We start from the raw sequence: 17,092 nt of genomic DNA, 5'->3' as shown, positions 1-17,092 counted from the left end.
TGCAGAAATAAAAGGAATAGCAATAGCAAGTAGAGTAAATGTATATTACAAATATGTATGCTTTTTTCTGTACAGCTGCATACATTATAAGCTCTGAGGCAAAGTCATAGAGCGCTCAGTGTGTGTGTGTGTGTGTGTGTGCGTGTGTTACCTACTCCTCTACTCCTCACGACATTGTGGTCAATCAAACCGCTCTCTCAGACTTGCTGTGTCTCTGTGGCCTGGCTGCAACCCTGCATGGTTTTACCCACACACACACACAAACATACACTGGCAAACACACACACACACACACACACACACACACACACACACACACACACACACACACACATACTGCCTCTGCAGTCTTGTAAATCCTGGTTGTGTTGTTTCCAGCAGCAGTAGAAGTTTATGAGGGTTTGGACAGGGGAATACTGGCTGCTCAGGTCACGACATGGGGTTACTATGTGTGTGTGTGTGTGTGTGTGTGTGCGCATGTGGGTGGGGGGTAAAATGGGATACAGAAAGATTGGCAAAAAAATGAAGTTAAAAAAATGTTCTGAAATAGCAGGTTATGTCTGATAACTATAACTTCTTATGACTGTTGCAAGTATGACTTGTATTCAGCAGTATTCAACCCCCTCTTTATTTACAGTAAAGGATTATGCCAGTGTTTTTTTTCCATTTTCTACAATTTCGATATGTTACATTATGTCCAAGCCTTTTTCAAGGCATGCTGTGTGTTTTCCCCGTCTCCTAGTCAGCTGTAGTTTCCTCTCTGTTCAGTTTGAAAATGATTGTGCAGAGATTTAAATGTACGATGTGTAACATTTAGGGAGATCTATTAGCAGAAATGGAATATAATATTCATAACTGTTTTCATTAGTGTATAATCACTTGAAACTAAGAATTGTTGTGTTTTTGTTAGCTTAGAATGAGCCCTTCATATCTACATAGGGAGCAGGTCCTCTTCACAGAGTCCGCCATGTTGCTCCGCCATGTTTCTACAGTAGCCCAGAACGGACAAACCAAACACTGGCTCTAGAGAGAGCCTTTCACGTTTTTACGTTACCTGAAGGCCACCGTAGTTCTCCGACACGCTTGTGAAACTGCGGTAATGTGAGCGGAAAAACCGTGGTACCGCCATCTGACTTCTCTTGCCCCTAAAGTAGTGTTATTATGGTAAGGATGGCTTCTGAGCGAAGCGAACGGCGTTACCACGGTTTTGCACTTGGCGGCTCACGTTACCACAGTCTTGGAAAGGGAGTGAGTGGAGAGGTCCTCAGTTGGTTGCAATCTGTAACCACACAACTAAATGTCACTAAATCCCACGCACTGTATCTTTAAACTTCTTTGACAAAAATGCACTTATTTTATTGTTACATAGAAATACAAATGAAGACACAAGTTAATTTCAAACGTTAGCTGACGTGTTGAGTTCAAGTAACGGTGAGATTTTTTAAGAGGGACTGGTGAATTTGCAGTAATCCAATATGATGCTGATGGTTTGAAAATAGAACAACAATGACATCAACAGTGTGCCTGTTAAGAGCTGAACTCCACAACACTGGGACTCTGTGCGGTGAAAACTGAAAATTAGGAAGAAAAAGGAGCACATGCTGCATTTAAGACCCCAGAAGCTCCTGCCAGCAGCTGTGATCCTTTAATGTCTCGCGTTCAGCTCCAAAAAGACAAAAATATTAGACCATTTCTCTGGATTCCCTGCCCTTGTTCCTTTTTTCCTTTTTTCCCCCTTGTTTTACTGCTGGCAGTAAAAGTCGGAGCCAAAACCTGCTGGACACTTTTATATAGAAAACACTAAAACGGCAAACAAGAGCTGATCACGAACATGGGTGAAAGGAAGGGGAAGGAAGGGAAAGGAAAGGAAAGGAAAGGAAAAGAAGGGAAAGGAAAAGAAAGGAAAGGGAAAAGGGGGAAACAAGGATGTGCAGTAGAAGTATATACAGTATACTGTATATATACTGTATATAGACACACTGTGTATACAGTATCTATTACGGCAATTACATATATAGTCTCACAATCTCTTTAAAAACTGTTTAGAGAGTCCAAAACTCCATCACTGAAAAGGTGTAGATGCCCAACAGACAACAGAGTACAGCAGAAAGCATGTTTTAATTTAAATACTTTTATAATTGGTAATATATCAAAGCCACTCTTAGACACCCGTAACTCTGTTTGAGCATTGGCTCATTGTGTGAGTCAGGAGTAGTAAAATCAAACTGAAATGTTGAGGAGCAAATGAGCAGATGTTTCACTTACCTTTAGGTATTTCTCCAGAGGCTGACTCACCAAACCTCCAGACACTAGCTTCATGGAAAAGCTGATGTAGTCGTTCGTTGTCAAGGACTGCACACCGTCTCTACACAATAGAGAGACAATTTAGATAAAGTTAGAGCTTATAACAAGAGAGAAACTTTGTAAAACAACTGAACATTATCACAACAATCATGCCTGGTATTAACATGTTGTGTTATCTTATGTTGTATGGACATGGTTTACAGGGTTACTTTGCACAGCCTACATTTCAAACCCTTGGTAAGTGTAAATGTGTGCGTTTCCGTGGTGTGGTCGTACCTCTGGTAGGTCCTGGTGCTCAACATCTGGGTGGCAATCTGAGCCCCTAAAAGGGCAGGTGTAGTCCATGCTGCTTTTACATCCCAGAGGAGGGAGACCTCTGCTGTTGAAGAACCCATGGGGCATCCTGCGTTCACATATATTCACACACATATACATATACATTGTTTTGTTATTATAACAGACATCATGGAAGTAGGCTAATAAACAAACTTACATTTACTTATATATATATATTAGGACTGTGGTGTTACAACAATTTTGTTTTAACGCATTATTATCTTGTTAAGGCAAAATCATTTTAACACAACTAGTTTCTTTAACGCAATCGATCTTTCAGAGGTTGTAGCGGGCTCAGTTTTAAAGCTAGAGTGAAGATACTGGCATCATATGAAACCAGTAAACCAAATGAATCCATTGGTGCCATGTCATGTTAGAAGGAGGTTAAATAACGATCCAAATGTACGCTAAATTTTGGCGAGGAAAAACTGGCATGGACATTTTTCAAAGGGGTCCCTTGACCTCTGACCTCAAGATATGTGAATGAAAATGGGTTCTATGGGTACCCACGAGTCTCCCCTTTACAGACATGCCCACTTTATGATAATCACATGAAGTTTGGGGCAAATCATAGTCAAGTCAGCACACTGACACACTGACAGCTGTTGTTGCCTGTTGGGCTGCAGTTTGCCATGTTATGATTTGAGCATGTATTTTTTATGCTAAATGTAGTACCTGTGAGGGTTTCTGGACAATATTTGTCATTGTTTTGTGTTGTTACTTGATTTCTAGTATAAATATATACATACATTTGCATAAAGCAAGCATATTTGCACACTTCAATGTTAATAAGAGTATTAATACTTGACAAATCTCCCTTTAAGGTACTGTCTGACTCGATATCTTTGGATTTACAGCAGAAAAAAGGGGATGTAGCTCAGTGGTAGAGCGTGTGCTTCGCATGTACAAGGTCCTGGGTTCAATCCCCAGCATCTCCACTACTATTTGATAACAAACACAACTGATTGATCCTGTTATATCAGTATTTACACATGGCCTTATACTAAGGGCTCTTTAAAGTAACGTGTTAATTGACATTTCATTTAACAATTAAAACACTGATTTTTCTTTTTGCCTAAAAATGGATCTTTTGATAGTAAAGGTTATTGACCCCTGCTTCTAGGACTTCATGTACAAGCACATGTTGGCAGATGCTGTGCAAAGAACGTATAACAGTAGCTGGAAATAGAGACAGAGTGGCACCTCCTGTCTTTAACTGTCGCCTTCGACATTCCGCAGCATCAACAGGTGTGGCACCACCGCCGCCGTAGTGTAGTTTGTCCCTGCCGGGCTGCCGTCGGAGAGACAACTCCCTCCCTCCCCTCCCATCACCATCACCAACAACACAGAACTGTCAGACACAACTTCTGCTTTCATTGCGCTGCACTGATTGGAATATAAAAACCTCACATAGCTCGGTGTTTCTGTCGTGACAGCTACAAACTACAATAATCCGGACTCACTCAGAGCCGCCGCTTCAACAAAGATCGTCTCTGGCGACGTTCCAAACGTCAGTTGGTAAATTTAAGTTAGCTTCTTAGTTAGCATCGTTAGCTCTAAGCTAATCAACTTCAGTTTATTAGCTTTTATATCAACAACCTTTATGTTTTATTTAAAGGGAGCGCGTTATGTAGTATATGTAACAAATCTTGGCAACATAGTGAGTTACAACTGTCTCTATTTCTACTCTATTTCACTCTGTTTAACAGCTAATCTCTGTGTAAATGGGTGTAAATTCACATCAGTGTGTTGATGTGTTTCCATGGAGACTGAACCAGGTGAGTGATTACAGCCTGTATGAGCTTCTATATAGTGTTAATGTAAAGCAGGAGAAGGAGCACAACTCTCACATAGTTTCACTGGGTGTTGAGTTGTTGTGACTTGCCAGCAGATTCCAGTAAAGATCAATAGAAACCTCCTCCTTCCAGTATACACACTAGCTCAAGGCTCTAATTATTATCACTAAAGTTCATTCATGAACTTGGAGTTAGTAGTTTGGTAAAATGATCCTAACCTCAGGGTTTCTGATCAAACAACTAAATATTCACTGTGATGGATTAAATTATTATATTATTATTATATATATATATGTTTTCATGTATCAAAAAGGTAACTAAATATTCACTGTGATGGATTACCAATAAATCATCATATTAACAAGCATATGTCTGCAATATACATGTATTCATGTATTATTAAGGTGACTAAATATTCACTGTGATGGATTACCAGTGTCAAACAAAATTAAATCATATTAACAATCATATGTGTATATATTATATATATATGTATATATATATTTATATATATTATATATGTGTATATATATATGTATTCATGTATCATTAAGGTGACTAAATATTCACTGTGATGGATTACCAGTGTCAAACAAGATTAAATCATCACATTAACAAGAATATGTTTGTAATATAAAGTTACTAAATATTCACTGTGATGGATTAGCAATAAATCATCAAATTAATTCAATTCATCTTTGACAGACTCGAAGTCCATTAAAAATCATACAACACAAACAACAATACATACATTAAAATAGAAACTGCCACTTTTTATAAAAGACAGTTATACCAGTGTTTCCAACACTAAAACAAGGATTTGACAGTAGCATGATAATGGCGTTCTGAGAATCATTTAGCCGACATATAAATTTATACATCAGGTTTCTCAACAGAGCCTGGAAAGTGTTGACAACTTAACAAGCATATGTTTGTAATATACATATATTCATGTATTAATAAGGTGACTAAATATTCACTGTGATGGATTATCAATAAATCATCACATTAATAAGCATATGTCTGCAGTATACATGTATTCATGTATTATTAAGGTGACTAAATATTGTGATATATATGTTACTATATATATATATATATATATTACACTGTGATGGATTGAAAAATGTTTTAGAGTTCAGTGTTGATTTTGCTCACACTCTAAATTAAATTCGATTAATTAATAGATGATGAATATTTTTCCCGATCCTACGACCTGTCCTTATTGCACATGCCACACTTTAAAAACTGTATTTTTATTTTTATTTTTTTGACAAACAGGTTTACGGAGAACAAGCACTTGCAACCAGATGAACCAGAGAGGTGTCAAAACAGGACAGAGGAGTCCTTTTGTGAGAGCTTTAGAAAGATGTTATTAAAGATGCCTTCACAATCCTGTGGAATGGAGAGTCTGAAGTGATGGAGAACAGAGAGGAGAGGTAAACACACACACACACACACACATTTTTGCGCTGATTATATCTCCCCAGCAACCTCCACTGAAAACATGTTGAGTACCAAAGCAAGATGCCATATCGTGAGATTACGTTGAAAGGTTATCTAGCGCGTGTTTGCGCCTCTGCATTCCAGTTCTGCAATATGTTTTTGTCCAGTTCAGTGAGTGTGAGTCATTTACAGATGTTGTTCTCCTCCCTCAAAACATAATTGCATGTCAGAGCCTGCAGGTGCTGAATGAGCAATTATCAGTCTACGAATGAATGAGTTGGAATTTAATCCAACTTCCAGAGAACTTGTTTGTTTATGTCGTTAAAGTAATGGTTCTGGTGTTTTGAAGTGAGGTTGTAAGAGGTACTTATCCATAGTAGGTGTATTACCTACAATAGATGACGGTTGGTGTGCGCCCAGCTTGGAGAAACAGACAGAAGTACTGACTGCAGCAAAGCAATGTACTGCTGTGAACAGAGCTGGCAGAAAAAAATATTTTACCCACTTAAAAGAAAGGCTAATAAAAAAAAAAATCAATATCCATTTAAGTGTACGCTATATTTAGAATATTTTCACCGCTTTATCTTGCTGTCAGACAGCTCTCTCTTTCTCCTTAACTGAAAGTGCAACTTATCTATGCGCTCTCCAAAGCCAGCAGGCTCAGATGACTTAAACCTATGTATAAATACCTCATACAACCCCTCTTCAAAACACCTGTCCTGAATTATCACTTTAATGACACAAACAAGTTCTCTCAAAGTTGGATTCATTCCAACTCATTCATTCATAGACTAATAATTGTTCATTCAGCACCTGCAGGCTCTGACATGCAGTTATGTTTTGAGGGAGAGAACAACATCCCTTTTTAACTACAACAAGTTTCAATTTTAGAAGTATCTGGTAGTTTCTGGAACTGGCCGGTGTTCAGCTGGTTTGGACAAAATGTGTTTAGGCTAAGGTCAGGTTATGTCTTAATTTAAGGTCTATTTCAGGTTGATGTTAGTGTTTTTTTTTGCATGCATTATTGCAGCCCTGCAGATGAGCGGGCCGCCACACCTCCAGAGCGAGGACTGCTCCACATCTGGCAGTCAGCATGTCCAAGTGCGCTGCTCTGTCCAGAGAGAGTGCTGCTGTCCAGGCCTGTCCTGCAGGCCGCCCTGGGAGAACACCATGGACTCCTACTGACACAGGGTGAGTGTGTGTGGGACGGTAGGGCTGTGCAATGGTTAAATGCTATAACACGCGTAATTATATTGTGATTTAAAATTCACAACTTCGTTAAAGACGTTAATGGCATTAAAACAAATTTGCGCTAACGCGTTATTATCGTATTAACTTTGACAGCCCTAATCATTACATCTTCAACAACTATATTCCTCCCATACATTTTTAAACAATGAAATAATTCTCCCCTAAGCTACACATTCTAACTGAATTAAAGGCATCTTAAAGCCAATATTGCCCATTTCCACTCAGTTGTTGTTGCTGTCTTCCAGGTGGACAGGTGTATTCCTTCGGAGAGTTGTTGTGGAGGGATCTGAGCGTCCCGGTGTCTGCTCCGGTGCTGGAGGTCTCTCTGCTGGGGATTACGGTGGTCCGTGTGGCTGCCGGTGGTTTCCACTGCGGAGCGCTGAGCAAGCAGGGCAACGTCTACATGTGGGGCGAGAACACTGCAGGGCAGTGTGGGCTGACGGAGAGGGGCACAGTCACAAACATCACAGGTTGGTCAACCCCTTCCTTTCTTTCTTCTTTTCTTCCCACATTGCCCTGGTTGTTTGTCCAACCTACTGCTGCTTGCTTACTTTTTTCTTCCGTCAGTGCCCCTACTGTATGTCTTAATATGAATTTTCCTTTTCCTCTCTGTTGTTAGTAATTTGGTAAATATATTTTATCAGTTAATACATGGCGGGGAAAGCTGTGTAAAACATCCTGTCACAGTTTCAGAGCCTTGCCCCGTCACTGTGATGGACAGTGAGGTCGTTCCTCCAGCGGTGGTTCGGGTTGTGGATCTGGCTCTTGGACGGGAGCACAGCCTGGCTCTGTCGGCCCAGAACGAGCTGTGGGCGTGGGGCAGCGGCTGCCAGCTTGGCCTGGTCACCAACACCTTTCCTGTGTGGAGACCACAGAAGGTAATTTGTGTAAAAAGCTCAATGAATTTCAGCTTTCAAAATCCAGTCACATGTCGACAAGTCAGACTGAAAACCATCGACTCAACCCCGTTGTGGATATTGATGCTATTGTTGAATATTGAATCTTTAGTCTTTCAACTGGTGAGAGACAAAATAAGACTAAATGTGTGTACTGATTAATGTGAATCAAAACAGTTGTATTATTTCTATCTCTGGCACAGGTGGAGCACTTGGCAGGCAGACATGTAATTCAGGTAGTTTCTCTTCCTCATATCTTCATTGCTACTTTTAAATTACAAAGGAAATACTATGTTCTGTGACCACAAATACCATCTCTATTTATCTCCAACAGGTGGCTTGTGGTGCCTACCACAGCCTGGCCCTGGTACGCAGTCTAACGCCACAGAATACCCAGAATCCTTCTGAGAAGAGGGAGCGGGGTCAGTCACCTCACTATTCAGTGACAGAAAGAGAGGAGCTGTGTGCAGCTGATGCTGGTCACTACTGTCCGCTGGGGGTGGAGCTGACTGAAGGCATGACAGGCGAGGTAAATACAGTATATTCGAAGGAGAAATTACAGAAAATATATGTGTTTGGGAATCCCTAATATCCTGTTGTAATCAGAAAGATGTAACATTACAGAATCTAGACGCTGTAAAAATGTTTTACGTTAAAGGGTAACTTCTGTATTTTTCAACCTGGACCCTATTTTTCCCATGTTTTTGTGTCTAACTGACTAATGGGGACAACAATTTCTGAAATGAAACGCTGTAATCAGCAGCCGCGAAACGAGCTGCGAGGGCAAGTGAGTAGCATCAGTGTAATGTTATGGCCACTAAAAGTGCTTATTTTTGCAACTGACCGGCTCAGATTGTTATTAGAAGTGTCTGACAACATTATGGAAAGGACCCTACAGAGAAATAAAACCTTTTTCTTACCTTTCGCTTGATCCGGTCTGTTTGTTATTGTGTTCAAGTCCCGCTCAAAGAGAAGTCTCATTGTGAAATCTGAATATCCGTATACTCCGGCTCAACTCATACTTATCTAAATATTCAGCCATGACATTGAAAATCTTTTAGATAACACTAAGCTACGCTTTCTGTGCTCCAACGCAACAAACTCTGCGTCTCCACCATGGATGTATTCCAGCAACACATCCCCTCGCCAGATTTCAGAACGAGAATTTTCCTTGAGCGAGACTCTTTCCATAATGTCAGACACTCATAATAACAATCAGAGCCTTTCATGGCAAAAAAAAAGCACTTTTAGTGGATGTAAATGATGGTGCCAGTTGGCCCCAATAGCACCATATTGCAGCCTGGGAGCAGCTGCCGTCTACAGCGCTCTCCCTCAATACTGGACCAATATCAATGTCTCTATTAGTCAGTTAGACACAAAAACATAGGAATATAGGGTCCTAGTTGGTCACTCTTTAAGTATCTATGCTCATTTAAGAGGTTCAGCTTTTTCAATGCTGGTTGATACCTCTCTTTGTTTTCATTCCCAGACGTCTCCCAGAAGAAGTGGCCCCAGGCGAAGCTTCCAACCTGGGGGAAGGTCAGCTGGCAGCAGCCCTGGCTCTGCAGCCCGTTCATGTCCATTATCTAACACTAAACAGTACGGTATTATATAACTTATGGATCTCTCTTTTATCCCTCAATTTTTATATTTTTGTATTAAATTAGTTTCTTTTTCAGGACGAATCTTCCAGTTGGGCAAACTCACCCTCTCTCAGAGACAGACGGCAACGCACTGTCAGGCTGGAGAGCCAATAAGAACTCTGCTTTCCCTGATGCAATGGAGCTCCAGAACATCCTCCAGAAACTATCTAGTCACTCATTGGAGATGCGCCACACCACCGGGCTAGGAGATACCGACTCACTGAGCAGTTACACTTCAGGTTGATGATTCATTTCTGTTCCTTCTGCCTTTGTTTTGTGTTATACCTCATTCATATCTAATCCCTGTGTTCTTTTGCTTTTTTGTTCTTAAACTTCTTTTTCACTAGTTTATTTGTTCATAGCTGTTTGGACATCAATCATTTTGTTGTTCATTGCTTTGCTTGTTCCATTCGTTCCTTTGTTCGCTTGATACTTTGTTCTTTAGTATTTAATCTAATTTCTGTCTCCTAAAATGTTTTTTAATTCTCCTCTCCTGCCATTTTTCTCTCCAGATGACAGCTATGTTTCCTCAACTCCTTCCACAGATCTGTTGACTTCCAGTTGCAAAGAAGAATCGCCAAATAAGAGTCAAACCAACAAGTAAGACCAAGTTTACTGTAGTTGAGGCACTGAATTTTAGGCAGTGCAATGGACCAGTGTTTCAATAATCTCATGTTGAGAAGAACATTTTTATTGCTTTTTTTGTGGATCTTTATTTTATTCAAGTGATTCCACTTCACCTCTGAAAATAACCAAAAGTCAAACTTAACTAAAAAAAGAAGAATATTAAAGGGGATTTTCTACTAATGTAAATAAACAACTGAGAACTCAATTATGCTGCAGTATATCCACATACCAAGATGATCCTCATCTACAGGGTATTTGCTGCCTGACCTTTGACCCTCTTTCCTACAGTAACAGTGGAGTGGCCGTGGCATACTCCTGCTCCCCAGTGTGTTTGGAAGATGTTCGTGTTAGTCTGGAGGCGGAGAAGCAGTCGCTGCAGGGGCAGAAGAGCACCAGCCTCACTAATATAAACCAGAAGGGGAAAGCAGCAGCAGCAGCAAACAGGAGACGCTCCCTGCCTGGAACACCCACTCGAGGTAGGAATGATGGGGTGTGACCAACTTGACCACACATTTGGAAAATATTTACTTTCTTTCCAAGAGTTGGAGCTCAGGGTATCAATCTTCTCATCTAAGTATGGAACCAGGAGACTATTAGTTTAGCTTAACATAAAGACTGGAATAAGTATTTAGCCATGAGCTAATGAGCATGCTTTAGCTAACTTTAAAGTTGCTGGTAGGAGTATTTTTTTTTAAACTTTGGACAGAGCCAGGCTAGGTGTTTCACCACAGACATGGCAAATGCACTTCTCATACATTATCTGGTGCCAATGAAGTAAGCAACATCTGCAGAGTCACTGAAATGTTCCTCTGTGAAGTAGCAGCCTGGCCAACAAGGTAGAAGGATATGAATGTTATCTCCAACAGAAACACACAATACCGCTGCCTGTGTTTGCCTTTCACTTTGACACTCTGAACAATAATGGGTTCTCCTGGATCTGACGTTATCAGCTCAGATCAACTGATACGTACGTCAAGATCACAGCATAAGCATGTCAACACGATGAAATATTCGTTGTTATCTTGAGATAACATTATTTGCTTTCTTGAGATAACATCAACCAGGAGGAAATGACTACACATTAAAAATCTGAAAGTCCTTTAGTCGCAATATAACCTGTTTTGCCTAAGCCAAATGAGACGAATATCGTGACGTATGACCCTTCCCATAGCTCAATTAACAGTCATTTAAAGTCTTTTTACTCTGTATATATCCATAGAGTGGAGAATGCATGAAGTGTATCTACAGTTTAGTGCCACAAAAGACAGTCAGACACATGGTTAGACCTTTAGGGGAATTAGCAGACGCAGCAGACTAACTTCTTGTTTTCTGGTTTGCCCTGAGTTTCAGGAGTGTCAGACTGAAAGTCTCTCACGAGACAAACAGTTTCCAGGATAATTGAAATGCTCGCTTGCGCTTCAGCTCATAAACCATTTTCTCACAAGTACCTGATCGCTACAGCGCATGTGCAACTTTCAACAGAGATGAGAAGGAAGCGAGATGGCTCACTCCTTAGCTACTTCTATCATCAGTTCACGAAAAAACAATGTGTTTAATTCTTTTTTATGCTAGATTTACTAGCCCGACGTGGCATTTTACTTGCCCCGGGCAATCCTTATTGTTGAGCCCTGACCTTTTTCCGTTTTGGTAGTCACCAAAACATTTATTATTGGATGATAACAACTTCAGGATCTTCCACACAACTCATCTCATGTTAATATTGCTTACCTCACCTTGACATATTCACACGGCTCTCTGCTGGCTATTTTGATGATATAATGTTTGTTCCAGAAGAGCTCACTAATTCAGTAGGGTGTGATCATACCAAACCTGTTCAGCGTGGTTTATATGTGTTTGCCTATGCAGTACAGTTTATTTAGGCTGGTGAGAAAACTGTATGTGAACTCTGGTGCAGACCAGCTGCGGAAATCTGTAATGCTGTACTTGTTATGTGTGACACTTTGTGTATAGGTTTTTCTCTGGTCATGTCTTATATTTCCATCATCACGTTGCAGTATGAGACACATTATCTACTTCCTCTGTTTGTGGTGGATGTGTGACAGATGACGTGCATTTGCAGTCTCGCCACATGCTCAAATGTAACTAGTAGGTGACGGTTCAGTTGGTTGAAACAACACTGTTCCCACGACTTTACCATTAGATCATGTGTTTTTCTTTCAGGGTCTCCACGGGGACGGCGGCCTTGTGCCCACAGGTCATCCTCTGCTGGTCGGACCCAGTCTGCAGCACCGGAGGAGGCCGGAGACAGGCTGCCGTCTCTGGAGACGGAAGTGTGGAGCTGGGGCCGCGGGTCTGAGGGCCAACTGGGCCACGGAGATCAGCTCGCCAGGTGTGGACACACAAACACATACGCTTATAGTTGATGATTGATGATTAAGTATTATAACACTGTGATTGTGTGATAATACATACATTGCATGGGATAAGGTACTGAAATGCACTTAAAGTCCCAAAGAAATGAAATACACAAGACTACACTTAACTCTTACACAATGTCAGGCAGTCACTGTAGTAGTGTGTAAAATGTGCGTAGAATTGAAGCTTAAAAATACACTTTGGGTCACGTTTATGTGTATGTAGGCAGAGTGAAACACAAGCCGTTACACAACCTGTGCAGACATGCGTGTGAGATGGACGACTTAAAAACACGGCTAAGAAGCCTTTAATGTAGACAAGCTGTTACAGTGTGTGTATGTGTGTGTGTGTTCAGACTCCAGCCTCTGTGTATCAAGTCGATGACAGGCGAGGAGGTGATCAAAGTCGCTGCAGGGTCACACCATTCACTGGCTCTCACCGCTCACTGCCAGGTAACCGACACACACACACACACACACAAACACACATGGAATTGTACAATTGTATGAGGACTCTCATTGACATAATATGCTCCCTAGCCCCTGACCCTATTCCTTAAACATCACAACATGCCTTACCCTAACATAAGTCTAACTTTCAGCTCTAAATCAAGCCACATACAAACGCTTTAAAGAAGTGACGACTGACCAAATTACATCATTTTCAAGGTCAAATTGGTCCTCACAAATATAGAAGTACAAGAGCACACATATTGTCCACCAAGTAAGTTATCTCATGTTTTTCAGGTGTACTCATGGGGCAGCAACATGTGTGGACAGCTCGGTCATGTCAACAGTCCTGCCACGGTACCTCAACAGGCAAAGGTACAGCTGTTCTTTCATTCATTCAGTACTCAACTAATAATCACATGTTTATTCATATATATTTTTATTTATTGTAATGCTTATTTCTTCTTTTCGTCAGTCAATACATCACTTAATTTATGCCATATCCTGGCAACATATTACGCTGAAATGTATGACTGAGAATGATAACTGAACATATCATTAAGAGGTGAAGCTTGTGCTGTAAAACATACTCAAGGACATATGAATATGAATGCAAATAGGTTCAAATAAGAGAGAGGGAGAAGACAAGAGATACTGTATACCAGGTAACATGTAAGAATATACAGTGAAGTAATCATGTTGTAGTCACACTAACAGAACTACAACAAACCAGTAAATCTCCTGACAGCATCCTGTGTTTTGTCCCTGGCTGGCCACCGTAGCTGTCTGAGGGTCTTCGTGTTTGGGACATGTCGGCCGGTCAGAGCCACTCCCTCCTCCTGGCTGATGGAGACTGTGTCCAGCCAGTCTTGTTGTACTGCGGCCAGCAGCAAGAGCCAACGCCAGCGCCAACTGAGAGGTCACGTCGGGGTCGACGGTCAATGCAGAGGTCACCCAGCAGAGCAGAGAGTTATACAGTTAGACCCACCCTGCTGCCCTTCTGCATGGAGGTACGAACTGTATGTCCAAAACACAACTGTTTGTGGTTTTCCTCTAATAGGACTGACAGTAAAGGCCTTTAAACACCGGGGGCGTGATGAATAAACAACACGAAAATGCAAAATACTCGTCCGGGAATATTTTGCATAAAAATCCTTCTTACCGGCAATGATGCAAATTTACAACAGGTGAAACACCTAAAAGGTATTAATAGATTAGCACAGGCAGAGGACCAACTACCGGGAACCTATTGACCCAGAGCAGCATCTGTCTGAACTTGTCTCTGGAAACAGTTACGCAGTGTATATGTCCAGGGTTTTTATTGTGAAAGATAAGAACAGAAGGAGTGGATCTGGTCTGTGCTGCCTTTGTCAAGGTCGAAAGGAGTAATGAACTTTGCTGTCTTGGTTCGGACTACGGAGCCTCCGTAGTGCGAATATTAAAAGCAACAGAAGAGAAACCACAAAATACTGGAATGAAAGAAAACATATCCCAAACATTATCATGCTGTTATTAATGTATGTCTTTCTAACATTTATCTCTTCTGTGTGTGTGTGTAGATGGGTTACATTAGCATTGTGTGCAGTGGCGGTCAGAGCTGTGCGGTGTTGGCAGACCACAACGTCATGGGTTTTATATCAGCTATCCATGAGCTGGCCTCCAGAGAGAGACAGTTCTACTGCTGGTTGAGCAGCGTCAGGAAGCTCCTCCTCACCCCGCTACGTAACCGAGGTGAGAGCGTCTCTCTACTGGCTCCTTCTCTTTTGATTAACACCAACTGCTGCATTTCCACCTTTGACCCCCCTTACTATTGGTGGTTTTGAATATGGGAATTTAAATGAAAACATTTGAAATTATGTCAAATGGAAAGAACTGTGTGTAAAATCCAACTGTGTGAAATAATACATGCATGATTTGAGCATCTAATAAGTGCGGTAATAGTGAATGCATCAACTTAATATCTGTGTGTGTGTGCTGTTGTCCACAGAGAGTGTGTGTCCGTCGTTAGGTGAGCCGTGCACTCATCTCTTCTTCTCTCTCTGTGAGAGTTTTGTACGTCTGAGCGTCCTGATCGGTCGACACTCCACGTCACTCAGCTACTTCCTGCATGATGTGCAGGGCTGTGATGTCACTTCCCTTCCCCTGCTGACGCACACTGAGCACTTTCTGGACATTTATAAAGAGTAAGGTTCACCTTTTTGTCTCAAAACACAAAAAGCCCCATACTGTATTTATTAATACAGACATCCTCCTGTTTTTTTTTTATTGCAAATATACATAAACAGCATGCCTCCCTGCTTTTGTGGATTTTCAATTATTTTAGTATGTGTTTTATTCCCCTTTTTTCTTGTGTTTTAATGTTCCTCTCATTTACTTTGTGTGTTTCATCCCACTTTATTTCTCATAGTGCCAGGACAGAAACTTTATTAAACTCTCATATAACACAATCTAATTTCTTTAAATATGCTTTAACAGTTAGAAATTACATTAAAGCTGGGGATAAAACTGAATTAATTACGTGGAGTCCCAAACGGGGCTAATGAATGAATGACATTAGCAAGAAGCTATCGTTAGCTACTTAGAGCACAATCATTACAGTCTAATCTTTCTTACATCCTTTGTTTTGCGACCATCCCCGATTCCAAGCTGTTCTGCAATCACCCGCCACAATCTAGCTTTAAATTCTGCATCTCTGTATTGTTTTATTTCTTTATCGTAAAGTGCTTTGTGCTGGGAGATGAAGTGAATGTTTTATCAGTTTGAAAATACATTACCAACCCTAGCTTTAAAGTCCACTTCTGTAACAACAGACCCCACATACTGTATCTGTAAATGACTTCATACGTCTGTTTGATACAAAGCTTTTTCAATTAATTATTCTTGTCCAGACTGTAGCCAAACTGTACACTAATGTTCCTGTATTTCAGTATTCTTCTCTCTGGAGTTGTTTGAAAGAATTTGGTAAATCAGTTACATGGGTTTAAGACGCAAACCAGGAAATTGGCCTTGTTTTTCCAGAGCAAATAAAATTAAATCTTACAGAGCTTCTGTTGACAGTAGACAAATAGTAAGAATACTGCTGGCATGAGATAAGAGGGTACAAGTTGTTTTCACCAAGGACTTACGAGTTCATTTGACATTTTTATATTATATCTAGTATGTGAAATAAAATGAAAACCCAAATCTCTCCCTCTCTCTGTCTCTCTCTCCAGGTATTGTTCTTCAGTCGGTAACTTCCATGTGATGGGTGGATTCCGATCACTCCTTAAACTCTCACTGTAAGCTCCTTTATTTTTTTCTTTATAATTTTACGTGAGGAGTCCCGCTCACCTTGCTCGACCTTTCCCCCAATTAGCACATTAATGAGACCTCTGCAGATGCTGCAGGCTTAATGCTGGCATAGAAAACATTCACCATTAATGCTGATGATCAGGCTCATGCTAAATAACCCCAAAACAAACCATAAGCTCAAAACACAGGAAGTGATCCTTTGCGTTCAGCAAGAGTTACCAAACAGAAAGTTTTTAGAAAAGCTAATCAAGCTCCCATCAACTGAGAACAGCTGAAAATACCGAAGATAATATCAGCGTCTTATTTCTCTGTGTGTCTCTGTGTGTCTCTGTGTGTCTCTGTCCAGTGAGTGTTTAGGCTCTAAGCAGACCATCCTCGCTCAGCTGTGTGTACCAGACCAGTCCGTCGATGGTGATGTTGATCTGGTTTCCTTGTTGTACTGGCCTCTGCAGCAGCTCCACCAGTACAGCCGAGTCCTGCTCAAACTGGCAGCCTGTTACGATGTGGTGAGGATGAAACGCTCTCTTTGTTCTTCTTCTTTCTGTCTGAGCTTTTACTCTCTCTTTTGTTTTTACACTGAAACACTCTTTTGATTTACTTCTTTTTCCTCTCTCTTCCACTTTCACTTTATTTCTCATGATTGAGTAACTTTGGATATATTGTACCAATATCTATTA

At 40.8% G+C, this 17,092-nt stretch overlaps 1 protein-coding gene and 1 non-coding gene across 8 annotated transcripts in view; both read left to right on the top strand.

Moving 5' to 3' along the window:
- The first annotated feature begins 3,506 nt into the window (after nt 1-3,506).
- trnaa-cgc (transfer RNA alanine (anticodon CGC)) lies at nt 3,507-3,578 on the top strand. Its single transcript has one exon. It is a non-coding gene; the product is annotated as a tRNA-Ala (tRNA).
- Nucleotides 3,579-3,946: 368 nt separating this feature from the next.
- LOC141782886 (alsin-like) overlaps nt 3,947-17,092 on the top strand; it is a 30,729-nt gene continuing 17,583 nt past the window's right edge. For 2 of the 7 annotated variants that reach the window (XM_074659723.1, XM_074659719.1), the window contains exons 1-19: nt 3,948-4,150; nt 5,718-5,875; nt 6,913-7,073; nt 7,379-7,603; nt 7,821-8,011; nt 8,233-8,265; nt 8,364-8,558; nt 9,519-9,628; nt 9,709-9,911; nt 10,185-10,272; nt 10,588-10,775; nt 12,481-12,649; nt 13,031-13,127; nt 13,422-13,499; nt 13,907-14,134; nt 14,684-14,855; nt 15,112-15,307; nt 16,337-16,402; nt 16,762-16,921. In XM_074659723.1, the coding sequence (XP_074515824.1) occupies nt 5,856-5,875; nt 6,913-7,073; nt 7,379-7,603; nt 7,821-8,011; nt 8,233-8,265; nt 8,364-8,558; nt 9,519-9,628; nt 9,709-9,911; nt 10,185-10,272; nt 10,588-10,775; nt 12,481-12,649; nt 13,031-13,127; nt 13,422-13,499; nt 13,907-14,134; nt 14,684-14,855; nt 15,112-15,307; nt 16,337-16,402; nt 16,762-16,921 (2,580 nt within the window). In that variant the 5' untranslated portion in view covers nt 3,948-4,150; nt 5,718-5,855. Of the gene's footprint in view, nt 4,159-4,188; nt 4,419-5,717; nt 5,876-6,912; nt 7,074-7,378; nt 7,604-7,820; nt 8,012-8,232; nt 8,266-8,363; nt 8,559-9,518; nt 9,629-9,708; nt 9,912-10,184; nt 10,273-10,587; nt 10,776-12,480; nt 12,650-13,030; nt 13,128-13,421; nt 13,500-13,906; nt 14,135-14,683; nt 14,856-15,111; nt 15,308-16,336; nt 16,403-16,761; nt 16,922-17,092 lie in introns of those variants that run through there. The other 5 variants (XM_074659726.1, XM_074659725.1, XM_074659721.1 and 2 more) reach the window with 5 other exon arrangements.

Source organism: Sebastes fasciatus, chromosome 14 (assembly GCF_043250625.1).
Source record: "Sebastes fasciatus isolate fSebFas1 chromosome 14, fSebFas1.pri, whole genome shotgun sequence".
Classification (NCBI taxonomy): domain Eukaryota; kingdom Metazoa; phylum Chordata; class Actinopteri; order Perciformes; family Sebastidae; genus Sebastes; species Sebastes fasciatus.
Note: the sequence above shows the minus strand (reverse complement) of the source record. Positions and strands in the feature narration are given on the sequence as shown.